Source organism: Eleutherodactylus coqui, chromosome 6 (genome assembly GCF_035609145.1).
Source record: "Eleutherodactylus coqui strain aEleCoq1 chromosome 6, aEleCoq1.hap1, whole genome shotgun sequence".
NCBI lineage: Eukaryota > Metazoa > Chordata > Amphibia > Anura > Eleutherodactylidae > Eleutherodactylus > Eleutherodactylus coqui.
Window position 1 is genome coordinate 159,144,153 of NC_089842.1, and position 22,808 is coordinate 159,166,960.

The 22,808-nt window shown below is 39.8% G+C and overlaps 1 protein-coding gene across 2 annotated transcripts in view; it reads right to left on the reverse strand.

Annotated features, from left to right (window-relative positions):
* Positions 1-492: 492 nt before the first annotated feature.
* The window catches only part of PAPOLA (poly(A) polymerase alpha), a 42,240-nt gene continuing 19,924 nt past the window's right edge, over positions 493-22,808 (reverse strand). Inside the window, exons 8-22 of one of the 2 annotated variants that reach the window (XM_066608090.1) lie at positions 22,333-22,422; positions 21,635-21,773; positions 21,299-21,371; positions 17,557-17,677; positions 16,944-17,028; positions 9,318-9,371; positions 7,785-7,904; positions 7,560-7,669; positions 7,355-7,476; positions 6,528-6,670; positions 6,330-6,424; positions 5,978-6,210; positions 5,137-5,205; positions 4,676-4,735; positions 493-946 (exon numbers count right to left, since the gene is read on the reverse strand). In XM_066608090.1, the coding sequence (XP_066464187.1) occupies positions 851-946; positions 4,676-4,735; positions 5,137-5,205; positions 5,978-6,210; positions 6,330-6,424; positions 6,528-6,670; positions 7,355-7,476; positions 7,560-7,669; positions 7,785-7,904; positions 9,318-9,371; positions 16,944-17,028; positions 17,557-17,677; positions 21,299-21,371; positions 21,635-21,773; positions 22,333-22,422 (1,610 nt within the window). In that variant the 3' untranslated portion in view covers positions 493-850. Of the gene's footprint in view, positions 947-4,675; positions 4,736-5,136; positions 5,206-5,977; positions 6,211-6,329; positions 6,428-6,527; positions 6,671-7,354; positions 7,477-7,559; positions 7,670-7,784; positions 7,905-9,317; positions 9,372-16,943; positions 17,029-17,556; positions 17,678-21,298; positions 21,372-21,634; positions 21,774-22,332; positions 22,423-22,808 lie in introns of both variants that reach the window. The other variant, XM_066608089.1, reaches the window with a different exon arrangement.

Genomic DNA, 22,808 nt, shown 5'->3' on the forward strand with positions numbered 1-22,808 from the left:
AACAACAAAAAAAAACACCCTAGCTCAAACCTCATATTACCAAAGGAATCGCGCTTCACATTGGCCACCGTGAGTCATGTGACAAAGGCACACTTCTACTACTATGGATGGATTCCACGCCGCCCCGAGTATTAGTGTGAGCAGGGAACTAAGATTATAAATTTTATGACCAGTATTATGTTAAGGGGGAGTGGGGTGGGGGTGGGGGGGGGGTGTTGGGAGAAGACCCTTGAAGTTGGTCTATATTGTAGCCTCAGAAGTCACACAAATGGTATACTAATGATATTAAGACAAAAACATCAAAGAAGTTTCACTTTTTTTGGTAAGGGGGAAAGGAGGGGGTAAACCCATCAAAATGACATGTCCAGTGTTGGGATCCAACATGCAAGAAATTCTAGTACATGAATGAAACCAAAAGGACAATTAAAAAGAAACCCATCTAAAAAAAATTCCTCACTACGGTTAAAAGAAAAAACATAAAAGTGCATCAGCTGAGAGATTTTAGGCCAGTTGTATTGTCAATTTTGCGAGAGATACATGAACTATCATTGAGTACAGATACAAACAGTTATCAGTCTTATCTGTGTGTTTTCTCCCAAGATTCAAGTCCTTTAGGGTAAATCATTATGGAACAGATGATAACCAGTTACTAGTGCTTCGTAGTCATCATACTAACCTGGACTTCCAGATCGGGTGCTTACAGGCCAATGCAATTATCTAAACTTTTTTTTTTCTTTCAGTAACACCACGCTTCATGTACTCTTCTTCTCCAGCACTTCCAGGAGACCACTGTTCATCTGGCGGAGAGATTGTATATGGACCCTGAGGTACTAAGACTGGAGAGGGCTTTTTACCGGTTCAGTCTTAGTTTTATAGAATTCTTGATAACTGGGATAGGGTTAGCCGGTAGTGCCGGGATATCAGACAGATCGGTACTGGACGATCGCTAGGGATAGAAGACAGGATCAAAAGCGGTGAGGAAAAAAAAAATAATGCTTGTAATAACTTTACTACATCTTGTGGAAGGGACAGAAATGATCTGTTTACAAACAGCAAACATTATGAGGTTTGTAAATGTTAAAATGCAGGTTCACTCTCGCCCAGCGAATCACATTACATTTATCATATACTGATCCCAAGTCCGAGCCGGTACTATACAGAGCAGCATATATCTTATATTGATTGCATCTAAAATCTGCATCCATTTTGGAATATTCTATCACCATATGCCAGTTTTTCATTAGGGTTGCATAGATCATCAATGATTCACTCCCTATGAGTAATGAAAATTGATTGATACACTAATATACTGTAGACTCAAAATTGGAGCTTTTGAATTGTGGGGTTTGATCCATATTTGCTTATGTGGGTGACAACATAGTATATTTTTATATCTAGTGTTATGTATAATTGTTGATAACTAGAAGCTTTAGGCCACCTGCACATGGCCGGATTTGTATTTCGGAATCCGTGATAGTCACCCACGCGGGCGATCCGCAGCATTCCGCATCCATTAGCAAGAATAGAACATTTGCATGTCCACTAGCGGGGAAAAAAAAAATTTAAAAAATTGCAGCATGTTCTATTTTTGCGCAGATTCCTTGCAGATTATTTCCACTGAAGTCCATAGAAGCTATCAGACACACAGCCCTTCAGCAATTGACACTGCGGAAAGGTTGCGGATTCCATGTCATCGCCTAGCGACAGCGGAGGAGGAGCAGGGATTAAAATACACACACACTATATATCTATCGCATGTCCGTCGGTGAGCTGTCCACACCATCTGCATACAGACTAAATACAGGTACGCATGGACGCTGGCCTGTCACAGGGTCGGATTCAGCTGCGGGCTCCCACATGCCGAATAAGACCCGTTTGTGTGCAGGCGGCCTTACAGTGATGTTGGTTTATGGTCCCCCAATGAGCCCCTTGAATCTAGGGGTGAGACACGTATGGTAGGAGGATGCGAGTTATCTAAATATAATGGCGTCAATGGTATTAAACTGGTCTGAATATTGTACTTTTATCTTCATACAATATTTGTGTCGTTTGGAGTGTCAATCCTGGAGCGACAGATATTTATCTTTTGTGTTGGGGGATCACTAGTTGGGTAAATTTATTTTTGCTGATCATTACTATTGTATACTCACCCCCCCCTAATTAGGGCAAGGTAGGATTAAGGTGGTCGCGTGGGGTCGTCTTTTTCAGGGTGGTCACTTTGCTATATCATCTATGGCGCATATAGGTTTATTAGAATTAATAAAAGTTATGTTTTATGATAGGACACAGCCCACCCTTATTTGATTTTTACAGACACTGAACAAGCATAAGATAGTGGGAAAATTAATCACTGTAAAATTGTGAATGCAGCTTTGACTTAGTACCAGATAAGGGCTCGTGTACATCAGAGCTTGGGGGTTCCATTTTACTGCTCCATTTGGGGAGCAGGAAAAGGGCACTGCCTGGCCAATTGGATCCGAACTGAATAGCGCTGGATAAACCCCAACGACTATAAAATGGTCTGTCCGCCGATGTAAATTAGTATGAGCCCAAATTATTGTAATATACAATTTTTGGCATTTTATGTAGATTAATTCCATGTCAAAGCTGGGCAAGAGTGAACATGCGGTGCACCAATTACAACCTGAAAAGCACTTTTGGTTGAACATGAACACACAAAATACAGGCTTAAATTAGTGTTCTCATGTTCTGAAAATGATGTTCCTTATATAAACCGCATGTGTGTAAACTATACATCTGTTATACCTCTCCCAAAATATCATGGTCATACAAGGCTGTCCACTCCATACATCTGTCTTACAAGGATTTAGGATTACATGCCAAGGAGGTAAAACCACCTTCTGTGCTCTCCCCTAGTCGACTGCTCATACAATTGTCTGAGACGTCTCAGTGCATCAACTATACTCTGGTACTCGTTACCCTAACACATCAAACTCTCCACCACTCCGGAAAGCTTCAAAAGCAACCTGAAAATCTACCTCTTCAGAAAAGCCTTGAACGTATAGTTGAGCCCTGCTGCCACCATTATATGAGAAGCTTTCCATCCTGACCTACTGTCCACTTCCCTGTCCTTTTATAATTTTTAAGCCATTATGGATAGGAACCTCTTTCCCTCTGTATCTATTCGCAACTCATTTAGTACATTTTATTGTCCCTGTCATTTTATATACAGTATGTATTTAAACCCTTTTTATATGTAAATCACAGAAGCCACAGCAGTGATCTAAATAAATATATAAAAATACCAAAAATGGGCAAAAAAAAGAGAAAGACACAGGGGGCCCTGAGATACACCCTATAGTACACTATACTGTCTGCTAAAATTTTTAGCAAAAAAAAAAAAAAAAAAAGGGGGGATAAAAGCTAGAAGCAACATTATAGAAGAGGTTAGGAAAAAAACCAAAACACATTGGGCCTATGCATTAGGGTAGGACTCACTCAAGAGCTCCTGGAGAATCAAATACTATAGAGTCAGCGCCAATCCATACAGAGGTGTGATAGGGATCATGTTCAGATGAGGATTTTCACCATTTTTTATTTTTTTTTTGCTAGAGTTTCACAAGGATGTCTTATGTACATCAAGTGTTACCTACTGATCTATCTATGAGGACTTGGGAGTTTTAAAAATGTGCTTTGTTTCTTGGTACCATCTATTTGAGGTGGCATTATGATTTCAGTGTAAGTGACTATATTTAGTTACTGTGACATTGGTCTACAGCTTGGGTCCCTGATGAGCCAAAGTAATCTTTTAGTGAAACGCGTAGGTGTTTTATTATAATTGGACTATGGGTGTCATGGATTAGCAGATGGAGTGCATAATGGCTGTATGCGATTATCGTTTGTCTTATAAGGTTATTTTGAGACATTGGAAATATTTTTGCATGGTGGCTTATCCTGCTCAGTGCGTGTTCTTTCAGCCATCCTCTTATAACCATCCACATGGTCTATTAAGAAAGATCAACAATCTTTTCGTGTACATTTCAAGTCCTTTTTGTTGATTTTCCTTTCTTCTTTCCTTGTCCCATAACACAGGGTTCATTAGGAACATATGCGGCGAGGATACTGCACAGGGTCGTCCCTTTTGGGGTGGGTGCTCCATATTGTTAGTGGACAGTATAGGGCACTACAGGGTGTATCTCAGGGCCATCCCCATTTGACACACTTCTATTTTTTTGCCCATGTTTTGGTATTTTTATATATTTTAAATTCTTAAACTAAAGTTATGTTTTATTTTTGATAACGCACAATAGTAGCTTCTGTGAGTCACAAAATGTTTTTGCTGTACGACAAATGATCCCCCTTTCAAGGAGTTCTTAGACTCTGACATATGACAGTTCTTATATGTACAGTGTCCTGCAATTAATGAGATTATCTTTATTAATTAGCTTTAATATATGTAGTAATAGCACTAATATTACTAATAGTAATGAGGGAATATGGCATTGTTGCCCTGACTGTACTCTCACCAGTCTCTGTTCAATGCAAGCATAGATGGAAGGCGCAATGATTGACAGCAATGTGGAACAAGCAATCTTTGTTTCTTGCATGGATACACAAAAACCAAACAAAATAACTGCCAAACACTATATGGAAAAATACATTAAAAACCTACTTTAGTTCCTCTATAGCTAATATAACAGACAACAGATGGTACCTGAGTAGATGGCAGAGCTCCAGGGACAGGGGATGATGATTTCATTTCATCATCTTGCTCCTGTAAAAACAGAATGCTTCAGTAACAAGTAGTAATGTAGTTACAATGATTAGTGTCAATTTACTATCTCATATGTCCACACAAGTTGTCCATTATGAGACCCTCATGGAGTATAAAAGGCTCTCGTGGGGGTTAAAATCTACTTAGAAAGTGAAAAGCAGAAGTAGAAAGGCTCTATAAAAAGTACTTTCATAATTTATGTGAAAAAGAAAATGCCCTCCAAAAAGGGTGTTCATAGCCTCTAAGCTTAATGACCAGAAAAAGTCCCATAACCCAAGGGAACAACTCTGACCACACCACATTAGAGAGTTCATTAGAAATCTCATACTGTAAGATGCAGGCACCAGAGTCCAACTATGGCATACTGTGAATTCTGAATCAACGCAAGGTTCTGCTTTTACCTTTACAACTTCTGCTTCCACCTTTAGTGACTCCTCTGCCTCACTCACAGCACAGGCATCAAGTTCATCCTGTAAAAAAGCAAAACCTTTAAAACAGTACTTTATGCAGTTTAGCGCCATGATTCTTCCCATCACTGTCAATTATACACAAACTACTTACAATCAAAATATGACTACTTTATTGGAGGGGTGATTTGATAGGTTTCTAAAAACCATAAGCACAATAAACAGTGATCATCAGTCAACGGATCTGAAAATCATAAGCAACATTTTTATCAATATTCTCCCCATCAATGCTGAAAATCCTTGACTGAAACCTATAATCAATCATCAATTTGGCTTGAAATTAATGGGGTATTTCAGGCTTTAGCAGATGACTGACTAGGGTTCGCTGCTCAGGATCCCTGTCCATCAGCTGGTGAACCAGGCCGCTGTCAGCAGCAGCCAGAGAAGGAAGTGGGAGCGCAACTTCACTCTCACTAAAACCAATGGGAGCACCGCGCTTCTATTGATTTCAACATGAGTGAAGACTGCGCTGCCCACTTCCTCCTATGACCACTGAAGACTATGTCCTGCCTGCTGTCAGTGCAGCAGGCCGGACGATCAGCTGATGGACAGGAGTTCAGAGCAGCAGACCCGTCTATGATAGGGCATCATTTAAAGCCCCAAATACCCCTTTAATATGACCATTTTGCCTACACATATCAATAGGACAAACGCTGAAAACCAAAGTTCACTGTTGCTAAATCTACAGTTACACAAGGAAATTACTTTATAGGCAATTCCTCAACAGTTCAATACATTAATGGGACTTTCTCACAGAAAACATGCTTGATAATACCTCTTCAATTTTGGTTTTCTTGGGACTATCCTCTTTTGGTGATGAGGAAGTCCGCTTTATACCAGAAACAGAAGATACAGGACTGGGCAATTTCGCAGCTACATTTGTTAAAGGCTTTGAGACTTGGTTCACCACACGGGTAGCAGTTACGACTCTCGACACCACAGGCTTTGGTGTTGAAGAATTGGCTGGCTGCATGGCAGTATCAGCAGGAATGCTTTCGTTGAGGTTGCCTGCAAGAAATGCCTCGATTATGGGAGAAAATAAAATGTGTGTATTTGATTTATATATAGTGTATACATTATCCATATAGACCCAATATATCTATAGAATAAAGCCCCTTCAGTCCTACCCCATGAAGTATCGCAAGGATTGCTCGGTGGCGCAATGACTTCTGCAATACATGTGGTGGTGGCTGAAGAGTTTACAGGTACCGCTGGACTGTTTCTACTGATGGGAAAACAAAGAACCGAGAAGAGTTTGTAAGAATCATCTAAGTTGCACATTTACAACACAAATGATTTATTTTACAAGAATATGCTGATTTTACCCCTGAGACAATCCTGAGGCATTCAATGGACTGCTCTTTGTGGCATTGGTGGGAGAAGGCACAGACATACTGTTGTCACTGTCCATCGATAAGTCCAAGCTGTTGTCATTGAGGGAGACAAGCTTAACACCTTCCATTGAATGCTGCAAAAAATAAGGAAAAATACAACTTTTTCAGACCAGCAAAAGCATTAAGCTTTGAAGTGCTGCATAACATGTTACTTCGTCCTTATTGCTCCCCAGCCTTTTCCCAGAAGGCCTTGTATATCAGTTGGTAGGACAGTCATTGATGAAGTCATACTCTGTAGCTTGTTCACTATATATAATTAAAAGACTACTACTAATTGTGGTCTATAGCTTGTCAATCACTCCAAAGTCCACCACAGACAAGCTGCATTCACAATGGCTTTCATGCTTTCTGGTGAAAGCATGTTGCACTTTGCCTAATTCTATACAAAGTATATCAGGTGACTGCAGATGATGCAATTGTCTGCCAGTAGTTGTATTTTAAGAATGATAGAAAAGCAGCCATGCTTTTTAGTTTTAGCCCATTTACACGTTAACGATTATTGCTTAAAATTCATTTGAACGAACAAATTTGAGTGATAATCGATCAGTGTAAATGTAAAAAAACCCCCAAAAAAACCCACTTCAGTTTGTTAAGCTGATGGGTGAAAATGTGTCTAGATAACTAATATCCAATAGACGGTGTGACTAGTGGGGGTTCAAACAATGATGGGATAGCCCAAGAATAAGCCATCAAAGTCAGACAAGTTCAAAGATAAAATTAAAGAGCTAGATGTTCTAGATTTTAGATAGGCGATTTACCTTTTTCTTTTTCGGCAATACGTGTGTTGGGAGGAGCTGATGCAGTCGCTTCCTCTTCACATGCATTGCTGCAATTTTCATGTCCATTTCAAACATTTTGCTGTTTATTGCCTGCCTGTAAACTACACAAGAGATTCAAAAGTCAAGAGAAAAAAAAAATAAGACAAACATCAGCCTGTGTGTGTCTAAGAGCAGGAGGACTTACCAGTGTCTGTGAAGGCCTGGATGTCATAAGTGAGGTCCACACTGAGGTTTTCTGAGTTTTCCATCTTTTTGAACACTAATCCGATCACCCACATGGTCTGGAATTCCTCCCTGTAATAAGAGAACATATGCAATTTCTAATAGCTTTGGTATAGGCAGGAAACTCAGAGCTACATATAAAGCATTGCTGCCATTCTCCTCACAGATCTATATACATCAAGCTTACTTTTCTGGATTTTCTCCAGGAGCTGGGAATGACTGAGGGTTCACATGGGCTAGTGTGATAAACTCATTCTTCTCTAGACTTCCAACAAGGATACGGATCTTTGACTCTACTAAACCCACCCTGTAAAACGAAACATTAATGAATACAAACTGAATAAAGGACAGTTTTTCTTGTCTTCACATTTCACTGCCTAAAAGACGGCAGGTTTTTGAAAGTCACATCAGATAAAACCATATTTACTATGTCTAGTAGTCAGCAATCATTATGGAAGATTATAGGGCTTTAGGTAAAAGTCTGCTTCCACTTCCCCTATAGAATCCGCACCATTCTTGTTTATAAGCTGTATGTGATATTTTAGTGCATAAATACATTTCTGCAGTTATAGGAGATTCTAGCTTAGTATAAATCAGAGCTACATACAAAGCCAGATGTGCCTTCTGCTCCAGCCACATCTAACAAAAAGGCATTATTATCTGATGGCCACTCTACGCAAAGCTTGCCACCTATAAAACACTACAATTCATTGGCTGCAGAATCTAAAGGGCATTTATATTTTTATTTAAGTGGCCAGGTATCAGAATTCGCATGAACTGAGCAAAGCAATAGATTAATCTTTGGATGTAGAATAATAATTTTTGCACTCACAGCTCTTGAGATGGTGATAAGTTAGAACAGTGTTTCTCAACTCCAGTCCTCAGGGCCCCCCAACAGGTCAGGTCTTCAGGATTTCCTCAGTGTTGCACAGGGGATGTAATTATTGTCAGTGCCTCAGACATTACCACAGGTGTTCTTACTATAGGATATCCTGAAAACATGACCTGTTGGTGGTCCCTGAGGACTGGAGTTGAGAAACACTGAGTTAGAACAAGAGTCACAAAAACTTTTTGGATGCAACAATTAACCTATAATTATATGTTGACATTTTTAAAAGGTTTACTCCCATCTTATAGAGTCATAGCATATCGTTAGGACCATCACCATTCCAGAGAATGAAAAGGCCACAGTTGTGATCTTCACTATAGCACGTGCCTAGTTAAAATATTGGGGTCAGTTTCATTTACCCATACAGCAGTTTCCATGCCGCCACTGAAGGAAAAAAACTTAGGGGATGCAGCACTGAATCACTCAGGACTGGTGGTGGTCCCAGGTCGTCAGACCCGCACTGATCAAGAGCAGCAGCAAATCCTAGCATTTTGCCATCATTTTATAAAATAGGAACACCAAGTTTGTGAAAACTTACTAATCAGGTTCCCTTTAAGCAAATAGATAAATTGTCAGCTCACCCATCTTCTATTCGTATAAATCTTTCAGCTGGAGGTTCTGTGGAGGTGCACGGAAACCCAGAAAAGGAACTTCTCCAAAAATGCATATGCAGGATTTTAATGAAAATGATGGATTTTATATATGCGCATTTTGTAGGTGTTCCTTTTCTTTGGTTGAACCATTTACAACCAATATTTGGATGTATAACAAGAAAAACCATAGCAAACATATGACGCATAACTACACTTATGGGATGAAGACTGTACTTACCATTCAAGATGCTGCTTTTCAGTTGGCGCACTTGCAAGAAGAATAATATAATGCCTTTGAAGATAAAGACAATGTTATTTTATTGCAAGGAGTATAGACATGGGTAGTTCATATGCCTAGTATTTAAAGAGGTAAAAATGCCTTCCCCTAATAAGTAGAAAAGTCTTATAAAAAACCGTATTTCAACAAAAACATGGATGTTGCCCATAATAACCTGACTGATTGCCATGGGCAACTCTCCTTCACTAGTTTATATAAATCTCCCCCAAATAGCTACGTTAAGTACACGGCGATTCAAAAAGAATGGTGCAGATATAAAGCAGATTTATTCATACATAAATGGTTATACAACAACCAGAATGTAAAGAACTCTTCAAGTTTTTATTGCAATACAGATGTTCGATGTGGGTGTCGGTGACGGGGCAAGTGTCAAAGAAGTAGTCCAGTTCTGCTCAGATGCGTCCCAGCATATCCCGTTATCGATTCCACTGCAGCGGAGATGCATTGTTTTAGGTCATCTAGTGTCACCAAAGATGCCCACATCAAACATCCGTAAAGGTGCATTCAAAAATATGAGTTTGTGTCATTTTGGCTGCTTTATGTCAATTTATGTATGAATAAAAGCTTTACTTCTGCACCATTCTCTCTGTATTACCCTGTATTTTCTTCTTGCTTGTAACCCTTTATCACTCGCTAAGGAGAATCAAACACTGCACTGCCTGCGATAATGGTGTAGCATACTAAATGTAAGTGGCAGAAGCAGGGGGCTGCAGACTTCCTTACCTGGACAGAAGTCCGTCTGCTGCAATAGATTCTTGCTGAGGAAACTATATAAAAGTTTCTCACAATATACAGCAACAACTTTGTGAAGTTCTGTCTCTACCATTCAACCAGATCAAAAATGTTGAACAGCAGTTTTCTTCTCATGTCATGTAAAAAACATGACTTAATAGTCAAAGCAAACACCAGGATAATCACTAAGGCCACGGTCACACAGGGCTGATTCCCGACGGAAATGTCGCAGCTTTAAAGCGGCCCGGCCGCTCGCTCTTCCACTGCGGATGGCGCTCCCATAGAGGAGAGCGCAGCCGCAGCGGGAAAAAAATAAATAAAAAAATAGACATGCTGCGGTCGGCAAATCTGCGCCGCAGCAGTGGCTTCTCTCAGTTTAGCCACAGCGGATTTGCCGTCCTGTGTGGACGAGATTTCTGAGAAATCTTGTCCACTTGGCTGGCTAATCCCAGGATTAGCGGCCGCATGTGAATTTGCCGCGGTGAAATTTCGCATGGAATTTCCGCGGCAAGTCCTACCTGTGTGAACCCAGCCTAAAAATTGCATAACTTAGATTTACACAAACATATTTTTCTGTCCACTTTTTAATGCGAAGTCACTACTACATTATTCTTATTCATGATATGCAAATGCTCAAATGCACATTTTGTGCAGAGCATGACACTTAAAAGTACACCAGTTACATAAATAGGATATAACAGATCTTGACAATATAAAATAATGCCTAAATAGAAAAGCTGGGTCTCTGACTCCTACTTGAATGGAATAATAGGTAGGAATGAAGAAAAGTTACTTTCTAATTCCCATATCACTAGTCATCAGCAGTCAATCCAGAAATCTAGTCAATGTAATAGTACAACTCACAAAGTTGGCATATGTGAAATGGTATATTAAATGTTACACTAATGAAGCTACAGTCTTATCTAAACCTCTAAATAGGGGCTTTGCAATGACATAAGATTCTAAGGAAAGTAATTGTCAGGATTCAGTATAATAGTAGAACTTAATATTTGCTTTTTCTCTTCCAAAAGCTGTCCACGCTATTGCAGTTTAGCTACTGAAAAAAAAAAAAAAAAAAAAAGAATGGAACTGCAATACCAGAAACAGCCCATAAACAGGAGTGGAGCCGCTTCTGGGTGAAAAAAAAGAAAAGCTGAAATTCTCAGGACCCTTTAAAATTATTCTAGAAATAGTAACTTGAGTATCGTATCTTTACCTTCTATTTGCTTGTTACACAGTAGAAAAGGATTGAATGGACCCATTTACTATGCCCTACGATGGCTCCAGCACCATAAACAACTAATGAGGGGGATCTCACAGTAGTCGACTTCTAGCATGAAGACCTGTACTCTGATGGGAGAATTCACCAGTTTACTTGGTCTAAATACATGCAGTGTTTTTCTCAAGTCACCAAGTGGAGAAAATATCCCTTTTTCTAAAGGATGAGACAACAGGAAACCCATTTTACACAATTCCAGCTTCCAGTCTGCTTGAGATGGATTTTTAGCTTATATTGTTGCTAGATGAAATTGAATAGTTACACTTAAAACAGCGGCATCAGCCTTTTAAAAAGGTCCATCACGATGTGTGCTATTGGGCAACATACATTAGGTGTCTGAAAAGTTGTCTTTATAAGCTGCTCATAGGCGTGTGCTTTAAAATGCAGAAGGGACAGTGCATGACTTATGTATTTGGGGTTCATGAACCACCTGTGCTCAGGCCCTGCATTCTGCGTACTAGTAGCAGCATTTCTTGGACTGTTTCTTTAAATGTCGTTGCCAACAAGGACACTTTTCAGTCAGATGTGATACCCACTTGTGTAATGCACTTAAGGCCCTTTGCACATAATGCTAAAGAGAAGGCTAAAATATCAACTCTAAAGAAAATATCCCCTATGATTTATTAAGTAAGGTTTACCTTCTCACTTGTACGGAGATCTATGCCTCCTTTAAATCAAGTCACGTACAAGCAGAGCAGATTTCTTGAATATAATCTGCAAGTGCCTCAAACTAGCCATATACATGTTGATTGGCCAGATTCTGGCCAATCAGTTGCCTGTGTGATCATGTTGATGAATGATCCCTGCAGCAACATGCAGGACTAAAGTGGCAGATAGTAGAAAGCATTATTTGTATCACCACCTGACCACAGCCAAAATTTTCCAATCTGACAGATCCCATTTTTTGGCAGCCAAAAGTCTGACGGTAGATCATCGTGAACGAACGCATGTATTAACGTTTTAAACTATGGTTCATTGGAGGTGCAAAAAAATGGCCATTTCAGTTGACTTATGTATGGGCAGCTTAAAAAGGAGTTTGTCCAGACTTCGAAAAGAAAAGTCTACTTTTTCCAGACAAAGTGGCACATCAGTCCATACGCCTTGTTGCAGCTCAGCTCCATTCATCTGAAGGAGGATGAGATAGAACGCTCTGTCTGAAAAAACAGCAGACCCTTTTTTGGTAGTTCTGCACAAACCACTATAAGCGTTCGCTCACACGTAGCGGCAGAAAATCCACACCAAAATCTGTCTGGAATTCTGCATTGAAAAGCACATCAAAATCTGCACCACTGGTGAAGATTTTGACACAGATCTGCAGCAGACATCCTATTCAAAGGTGAAATCTGCTTGCGGATCTGTGCCAAAATCTCAAGTGCAAATAAAGATGTGGATTTCACCAAATTGCGCTGCATGTAAAACATTCCCCAAGCCCCCCAAAAAATGTTGAGAACCTTAGTTGCCAGCAAACTATTAATCTGTGTTTTGCTCTAAACACCGTTTAAAAAGGCCAAATTAAAACACGGACACATTCACCTTAATTGTTTTTTTTTCATCTTTTTTTTTTTTGTAACTTTTTTTTGTATTTATTGTCCATTAACATACAGAGATAAATATAACGGTACAAGCTCACACACACAAACCAACCCAAAACAAGTACATGTAATCTAGCAGGCACAAAATAAAAAAAAAAAAAAAAATAAGTTGTGGAAAACAGAATTGCCGGATTTGTATAACAGATCAAAAAGGATAGTTATTGGATGGTTTTCCAGAGAGTTTCACAAGGGAGGTAAAAGCATCTCCTATCAAAGGGCGTATGAGGTTTACTGGAGGTCAAAAGCGCCCGCCAAAGAAACAGACCTCTAAGTGGGCTTTTCAATATTTTAAATGTAAGCTACTGGACCCACCCAGGAATTAAAGATTATAAATATTATGTGCCAGTTTATAATATTTCCCCCAAATTGTATGTACTGTCTTAAAGGTAAGTGTAATATTTGCTTTTCGCATATTAATACAACATATTTACTGGCATTGCCACTTGAATAGTCAATGCCGTTACACTATCGTTATGGCTTCTGTTCTTAATGGAGCCACGATCGGTATGAAGGTTCTGTTCCCATAAAAATTCCACCGACTTAATGGTTTGTGTTTCTGATGGCAAGAAAAGTGCTGCAGACTACCATGTTCTTACACTGAAAACCCCAATACAAAGGCTGTATTCAAAAGGAATATGGGGGATGTATATACTTTGTATTCATTAATTACTTAACTAATCGGTGTAGGAAATAAAAAGGCATAAAATATTCTATATTATGTTCACACCAATTTTTTTTGTAGTTCATTTACGTAAAAAGCCAGCACTGAGCTAGAATCTGGATTCCATGAGCTACTGTTGTAGGAAGACTGTTCATTTAGGCTCTGCTCGCCCTTTCACTGGTTGCTTTCTGTGAAGTTTCTGTTGCTCTTGGTTGTTCAAAAATCTGCTCTACTTGTACATATATTTAAAAAAAAAAAAAGAATGGATGCAAAAAACTCAGCATCACAGATCCTGTAAAAATGGAAGCTATGACACCAGCGTAAACATAGCCTTTGTTTTGGGTGTGAATGGGGAAGGGGGAGTTCAAAGTTAGATGCTTCAGAGAAAGTAACTTTACCCCAGTCCTTTACTGTACAGAAATTGGACTGCAGACGACTGGGGTAAACTTACTTTCTCTGGTGAAGCTCTCGAGACTTTTTGGGACATTCAAAAGAATGATTGTTTGGAGAAGAAAAGGCGAGTGCTACCATGAATCCTGTGCCGCACCAACAGTAAAGCATCTTGAGACCATTCAAGTGTGGGTTGCTCTTCATCCAAGGGAATGAGCTCACAATTTGCCTAAGAACAGTGCCATGAATGATGATATTTAAACATGCTCCAAGAGTAACTTCTCCCAACCATCCAGGAGCAATTTAGTGATAACCGATAGTTCTTCCAGCATGATGGAGCACCATGTCACAAGTCAAAAATGATTACTAAGTGGCTCGGTGAACAAGAGATTGAAATTTTGGGTTTATGGCCAGGAAACTCCTTGATCTGAATCCCATTAAGAACTTGTGGTCAATCCTCAAAACACAGGTGGGCAAACAAAAATACAGATCTTGTGATAAACGCCAAGCAACGATTAGGCCAGAAGATTTGGCCCAGAAGCTGATAACCAGCATGCTAGGGAAAATTATAAAATTTTTGCGGTGGGGGTGGGAGGAGGGGGGGGGGGGGGGGGGGGTTTCAACATTGTAAATAAATACCAAGTCTATGCCTAAACCTGAAGCATTTGTGATTAAATTATGAAATGCTTATAACTGTAGTTCAGTACACCATAGAAACATCTGACTAAAGGATCTAAAACCCCTGAAGCAGCAGACTTTGTGAAAACCAAACCAAGTCTCAAAACTTTTGGCCACAACTGTACAGCTAACTGGGATTCCAAGCGATTGGCTAACAATGGCACAGCAAGTCAAGAATAAAAGTAGTTCTACACATTGATGTCCTGGTAAATCTCAGCCTCTAGCAGTGTGCTAGCTCAAATATCTACAGTATTTCCACTAAAGCATCTGCTTATATCTAAAGCCAATGTCATTAACAATTTTATGCTTCCAAAGCAGAGTTATTAACTATATCGAGCAACTAGGATATCATGCATGTTGTACTAGTAAGAGTTCAGAGATTGTGGCTTATGGTAGTTTATAGTCCACACTTGAGATGTACTTTAAGTGAGCCTACATCCTGCTGACAAGCAGCCAAGCTACAGGAAAATATTTTATTTGCATTACATGCAGTTTGCTCCTGCTGCTAAAGGAAGTCATTTCGGTAACATGACAGAATGCGCTACAAACGTCAATATCAATAATGATCAGCAGAAAGGAGGGGCTTTAAAGCTTGCTAGAGTACCAGGGGCCTTTCACTGCAGCCCCTGACATAAGGCCATTTGTGTCCACTCTTCACTGTTTAAATAAATGCCCATGTCACTTGAATGAGGCAGTGTTCTAGTATGAGGCTCGGCCACATGGCCGTACAGTGCTGACTCAGTTACTGCAGTTAAAGAAAACCTGTCATCAGATTCATGTTGCCCTAACACAGGCAGCATCAAATAGCAACAGGGCTCCTTGATTATAATGAACTACATTTTGCAGAAAAAAAAATATTAGTTTTAAGGAGAGTTGGGTACTGAGAGAAGTGTCCACTGAGCAGCTCCCCTCCATCCAGCTCAGCTCCCCATGTGCTTATATGGAACACTGTCCTGTGGAACCATCTTCCACACGCATAGCACTTTCAAAAAGGTTTGTTCAAAAACGTTGCAACATTACAATATAAGGCGTCATTCACACTCCAATGTTTGAGAAGTTTTTTATTTTTTTTTTAAATCAGTGGATTTAAGTAGTAAAACACGTTTCCATTATAGATTACGGTGTTTAAAGAGAACCGTTGAACTGAATATACTAAGAGGGAGGTGCACTGAGCACAAGCATGGTTTTCAGAGCTACTAATATAGATACCAGGAGCTGGGGAATTGTTCATCAATTCTGGACTGGGAAGGTGGACACAACTTTGATTGCACCACCCAAGATGATTCCAGGACAGTTTACATACTGGAAGCACAACTATCAAATTAAGCTTTTTGACAGAAACTTCAACATTTTTAAGTAAAAACATGTTTGTATTGCAGTGTACAAGTGGGGAAGTGTATGCTGGTGGTTTAATGACCGAAATACTGATTTCAGGTTCCCTGTAAGAGCCAATCTGTTTAGGCTTTACAAAAAAAATACTGATCCAACACTGAAGTGTGAATGAAGCCTAAAATATAGTTCATTATAAAGAAGGAATCTATCATGCTGCCCTGGGTTATGGCCGCATGAATCTGCTCACAGGTGCCCTTTAAATGTCTGCCCCTTCATTCTGCTGATCCTGGACTCATTTTCGCACAGATTACACAAGCATAGGCTATTCCATCAAAGTTCCATTCTCTAAAGCCCATTTTAAGAACCAAGTAGCCATAATACAAATGAACATAACGTCTGTTGAATGGGCACACATCATTCCAACTTTCTTTCTACAAGGATTAGAAGAAAAAGTAGTGAGTGACAACATTGTATTTGATAAGACAACCGGGGGACAGCAGTTTCCGCATTTCACAAAAACAATACTATTCCAAAACCTTAATCTTTCCACAGCTCATACCTGAAATAGACTGAAGGAGACAATTACATCGTGCATAACAATCTCCTCCCCTTTACACTAAAACATCTTTATAGTTCCAAGCCTACATGGCGCTAGGTCATCAAATGGTCCTTTAGTCTTGAGGCTTCACACTTCAACCAGTTGATTGTTGACACTAATAGCACCAGGAAATACTCAGGACGTTTAGTATGTGCGTTTTTATGTACTTAACAGATCAACGGTGGGAAAACATACAATGTAATAGAAAATAATTATACTCCACACATACCTCATTAAAGAAATTATGGTTGTTTTATTTTTAATTCCTCCCCCAAACAGCGCAGACAGATTATAATATACATACTTGTATTTCTGAAAGAAGTTTGGAGCTTCAAAAAGTTTGGACCAATCTGCTTTACCCAGCAAGATCTCATCAGTGATGGCCAGTCCTGTCAAAAAGAAGTTAAAAAATCATCCCACACCTCTAAACAATGGTGCAAATATCTAAAACTATCACAGCAATTACTCACAGCAGCGCTTTCATTTTTCAAGGGCAAAATAAAACGAAAATGAAAGCTGTGCTTCGGTAGCTATGGGCAACAAAGAGCTTCTTTTAGGCTGCCTGCCCATGGGCGTTTTTGCATCGCGTTCCCTGCGGCGATAATCCGGCCGCGGGGAACGCAGTGCACGCTTTCCATAGCATTGCTTAGAGAAGCCCCCCCCGTCTGAGAACGGAGAATCCTAGCGATTCTCCGCGGTGAGCCTATCTGCCAGATAGGCTCACGGCGGAGATCAGTCAGCTGGCTCCTGCTCCCTGGCGGCAGATATCGCAATGTCCGTGGACAGGCAGCCTTAGACCGTTTTGTAAATCTGCCCCAAAGCTTTCAGATTGTGAACATGCAAAATATAACTACTTCAGCCTTTTTTCAGTGTCAAGTGTAAGAATCATAAGGTATCCATACACATTCTGAACGTACCTTGCTTGAATTCTTCCACCATAACCATTCGTGTAGAAACAGACACATTGTAGGTAGAATTCTGCTGTGGGTAAGCTGGCGTGATGATGGGCATCAGGTGGTATCTGTCACTGGGATTAACCTTCATAAAAAAAATAAAACAAACCTTAATGTGTTTGCATTCCAGATGCTTAAACTCCCATCAATAAGTAGTCTATTCCTTGATACTTGCACAACAGTAGTCATTTGTTGGGGGTATTCCCTTGTTATAAAGTGACGGCATAATGTTAGAATATGTAGGGCCCGACGTAAGGGACACACATTAATGTGGAGAATGATGGGGCCCGCAGTGCTGCAGCCTCTTCACTGTTGCTCCTGCTGTGTAGGGGAACTGCAGCTGGCTTCATTCAAGTTAAGGGTGATCCTTTTTGTGTCCCCTTCCTAGTCTGCGCCTGCGTGGATTCGAAGCATTCCTTATGTAGTTTGTCTTGCCCATATTGTCTCAACTATATTCTATGGTTGAGGTCTTGTTTTTCACAGAACAAACTAATTTTTACTGGTATCATTTTGGGGTACATATGACTTTGATCACTTTTTAGGGGACTTTAATATGTACTCGCTTGTTGAATAGTCAATTATTGTCCATCAGCATCCTGTTAGTTGTGCTTAGACGGCAGGCCTGAGTGACCAATAATTGTTATGCCCTGAGCTGGCATAGTGACCTATTGGTGCCCCAAGATCACATTGCATGGTACCCATTAGGATGACAGAGGGATGTCCCTCTTCCTACTTTTAACCAATTAGATACTGTGGTTACCGCTGACAGTAGCATCTAAGGAGGTTATTTCAGTTCCTGTCCATTGCAGCAAAGTGTCAGCAGCAGGCGTTAACTCCCTGGTGGCAAAGCCAGTATATTTATATGGTGCATGTTCCCAAGGAATTCAGCTTGAAGTGTTTCTTAACTTCTGGCTCTAGCTGACTGCATTCAGCTTTCTAGCTGTTGGCAGCTACAAATACCATTATACACGAAAAAGCACCAGAGATGCTATAGTTAAATTTACTACAAAAGCCAGGAGAGGTTTTTCAATAACAGTGGGACTTATTTACTACTAGCTTACCCGTCGTGCGTTGCTGCGAAGACAGACATACATTCATTTGTTTTTATATATCTAGATAACAACCAATCACAGCGCAGCTTTCATGTTCTTAGCAGTATAAAATATAACAACCAATCACAGCGCAGCTTTCATGTTACCTCAGCAGTAAGAGAACTAACCAATCACAGCGCAACTTTTATTCTGCCTCAGCAATATAAAAAATAGCAACCAATCACAGCGCAGCTTTCATGTTACCTCTGCGGTATTATATATAGCAACCAATCACAGCGCAGCTTTCATGTTACCTCAGTGGTATAATATATAACAACGAATCGCAGCACAGCTTTCATGCAACCTCAGTAGTATAAGTAGCCACCAATCACAGCACAGCTTTCATGTTACCTCAGCAGTATAAGAAATAGCAACCAATCACAGCACAGCTTTCATTTTACCTCAGCATTCTCAATATTCAGCAATTGTCAAGCGAAACGTTCGGCGGATGCATCATTTTCTGGTTGAACACTCATCCCGTTGCTCGTAATGCCTTTTGCTTTCGTGCTTGAGATGGAAATCAAACGATCTTTGTCTGGGGGGCATAACTGTCGACGATGCTCGCACGCGCGCCACCTATCGTAGGATAGTTGTACTATGCCAGTAACCTTCCCAGGAGTGTACTCAACAACTTCCCAAAGTCTCATGGCAATTGGATGAATGGTGTAGTAATGCATAAAGGACAGACAGACATACATTCATTTATATATATCAGGAAGTGAGAGAATTAGATTCCGTACGTAAAATTTGGACGCTAATTGTTTTGCGCTTAGAATTGAATAATCGAGTTGGGACCCATTAGCGTTTCCTATTTATGACATATTCAATGCCCGTGCCAAATTTAATGTTTCTATGTGAGAAAATTACATTCCGTACGTAAAATTTGGACGCTAATTCTTTTGCGCATAGAATTGAATAATTGAGTTGGGACTCATTAGCGTTTCCTATTTATGAAATATCCATAGCCTGTGCCAAATTTCATGTTGCTATGTGAGAGCATTAGATTCCGTACGTAAAATTTGGACGCTAATTCTTTGGCGCTTACAATTGAATAATCGAGTTGGGACCCATTAGCTTTTCCTATTTATGACATAATCAATGTTCGTGCCAAATTTCAAGTTTCTATGACATTGGGAAGCGAGAAAATTAGATTCCGTACGTAACATTTGGACGCTAATTCTTTGGCGCTTGGAATTGAATAATCGAGTTGGGACCTATTAGCGTTTCCTATTTATGACATTCAATGCCCGTGCCAAATTTCATGTTTCTATGTGAGAAAATTACATTCCGTACGTAAAATTTGGACGCTAATTCTTTGGCGCTGAGAATTGAACAATCGAGTTGGGACCCATTAGCTTTTCCTATTTATGACAGTCAATGCTCGGGCCAAATTTCATGTTTCTACAACATCGGGAAGTGAGAGAATTAGTGGCAATGATGGAAATCGAACGATCTACGTGGGGGGGCGTAACTGTCGACGACGCTCGCACGCCATTTATCGTAGCATAAATGTACTATGCCTATAATCTTCCCAGGAGTGCACTCAACAACTTCCCAAAGTTTCATGGCGATCGGATGAATGGTGTAGTAGCACATAAAGGACAAACAGACAGACACGCAGACAGAGAGACACGCAGACAGACAGACAGACATGCATACATTCAATTTTATATATATATATAGATTAAGAATACGACTGTTTTCTGGCGTAAATGTCAGAAAGCTGGCTTACATGCTTACTACACTTATGTGTTTTTAAACACTGTTGGACAGTTTTCTGGACACGTCCAAAAAAGAACTGGCCTAAATTGTGCCCAAAATTGTTACACATTGCGCAAAAAAAATGTGGCTCAATTTTTGGCTTAAACCAAGTTAATAGGTGGTTTAAACTTAGACTAGACTGTCTGAAAATGAAACACCTTTATCAATCAGTGATAAATTTGGTTCATTTTAGGACTGCCTAGTCTAAGTTTACATTGTTTTCCTTTCAAAACAGTAAGTACCAATGTGCCAGATTGTGGCAAAACAGGCTGCTTACCAGATGAGTGAGGAGTCTCTGTAACACTGTTTACCATAGAGGCCTACCACAAGGACCAGAATGCCATCAACACTAGCTGGCACCCAGACCAGGATAATTAAGACGTTTAATACTGAAAGCAGCACTATAGCACTGATCTTTGCACCAGGACAACAAAATTTCTTACTCCTACACAGATACTGTGTGTATGACTTTCTTGTTTTATTAGTAACTTGTAACGTGATTTCACATATATTTACTTTGGATCATTTTTTAAGAATTTTATGTATTCACCACCCCTCAATTCAACTCAACAACTGATAGCTCTTAGGTTGGGTTCACACGGGGCAGAATTGCCGCAGAATTTCGGCGCAGAAGTTCGCTGCGGCAAATCCGCTCGCGGACGCTAACCCGGGGTTAGCCAGTCATGTGGATGAGATTTGTCAAACATCTTGTCCACATGAGGCGGACAATCCGATGCGGCGCGGATTACCAGGATGCAGCATGTCAACTCTATTTTTTTTTCCCCAACTTTCATACACAATTACCCATTTGTTCACTATTATTTTAGCTTTTAAAGCTAGCATGGCATACTGACCCTTGGATCCCACACAGGTAAATTAAGATTACACTCTTCTGGCTGCTTCAACAAAACTGGATTTGGCCATTCCCTGCATATGTAAAAAAATATAGTTTAGAGCATACTATAGTAATACGGGGATACATTGATTAGAGAGAAAGTTGCAAAATTCCAATTGTCTGCATTTTAAAACAAAATCTTCCATCTAATATATTCCTATACCTTCAAACACAACTTCTCAGAAAAAAAAATTAAACTACATAAGTCAATCATACCATATGAATTTTTCAGTGATGTATGCAGTGTATGCCTGAAACACAATGTATGACAAACAAGTCAAAACTTTAAGCTCACCATTTGGAAAATACCAGGAAAAACTTATGGACCAGTGTGGATGCTATTGCGTTTGGATACAACTGACATGTTCTGGCCACCAACATAGCCCAGGAGACGCCACCAAGAAACCCTAGGATGTTGGAATAGATGTTATGGCCTAGAAAAAGGAAAACAAAAAGGGCGTTAGAGTTTCTAGGGAAAAAATAAGTTAAAGTATGTTGGCTATATAAGTAAACTTATATCTGGCCATTGTATAACTTGTATTCTACATTTATCACCATTTTGCACTCCGCAGGCTGAATCTTTGTCAGTTCTGAGAACTAGTGAGAGGAATAATTATGGTGTGTTCTACACACTGTGCACAGAGAAATACAGATCCTACTCTAACACAAATACAACCATGGAGGACATTAGTACTGAGTAGTTTGTCCCTCTAAACCCCCAACCACTTCTACAGGAAGAATGAGTCACCTCCCTCCTTCACTTCCTGCCCTCCATAGTTATCACAATTAGAGACTAGGCATTACTTGACAACTAGCAATGGACAGTAAATTAGAAAGGAGACCCCCCTAGTGCTTAGCATTCTAGAGTGATTTTTCAGGAAAAAAATTTTTTTAGGTAAGTGATTTGCAATTTTGCTGGTTATCACATTAGCCAATGTAAAAGCACAAGTTATTTGAAAAAAGTGACCATTTGAGCTTTGCTGAGTAACTTACGCTTCGCCCACAGTTTGATTGCTCTCAAAGTTAACCTGAAGTTATCAATGTTGGGTACTAAGTGGAGGATTTCATCGGTTACTCTGCAACCTGGGGAAGAATAAAAATGGATGAAAAGTAAATAAAAAAAAAAAAAGATAGCAACTCAAAGTAAATCATGGTGGCTAAGAAGAAACTGACATCAAGCAAAAGAGAAAGGGGTTAACAAGGGCGCCTTCAGTCAGTGAAAATGAAAGAAAAACTTTATACATTTTACAGTCCTCAACTAAAAAGCAGAGAAAGGAGGAAATTATGACATTCAAAAGACAGTTTCAGAAAATCATTAACTTCTAGCAAATACAAATGTAACCTGATTGCACCCACTAAAGCAACAAGGGGTAAACGGGGTGTTACATATTTAGGCCCCGTTCAGATTTCTGTTGGATAATTTATATGATGGGTCTAAAATTCCAGAAAAAAAGTAGTGCTGCATTCTG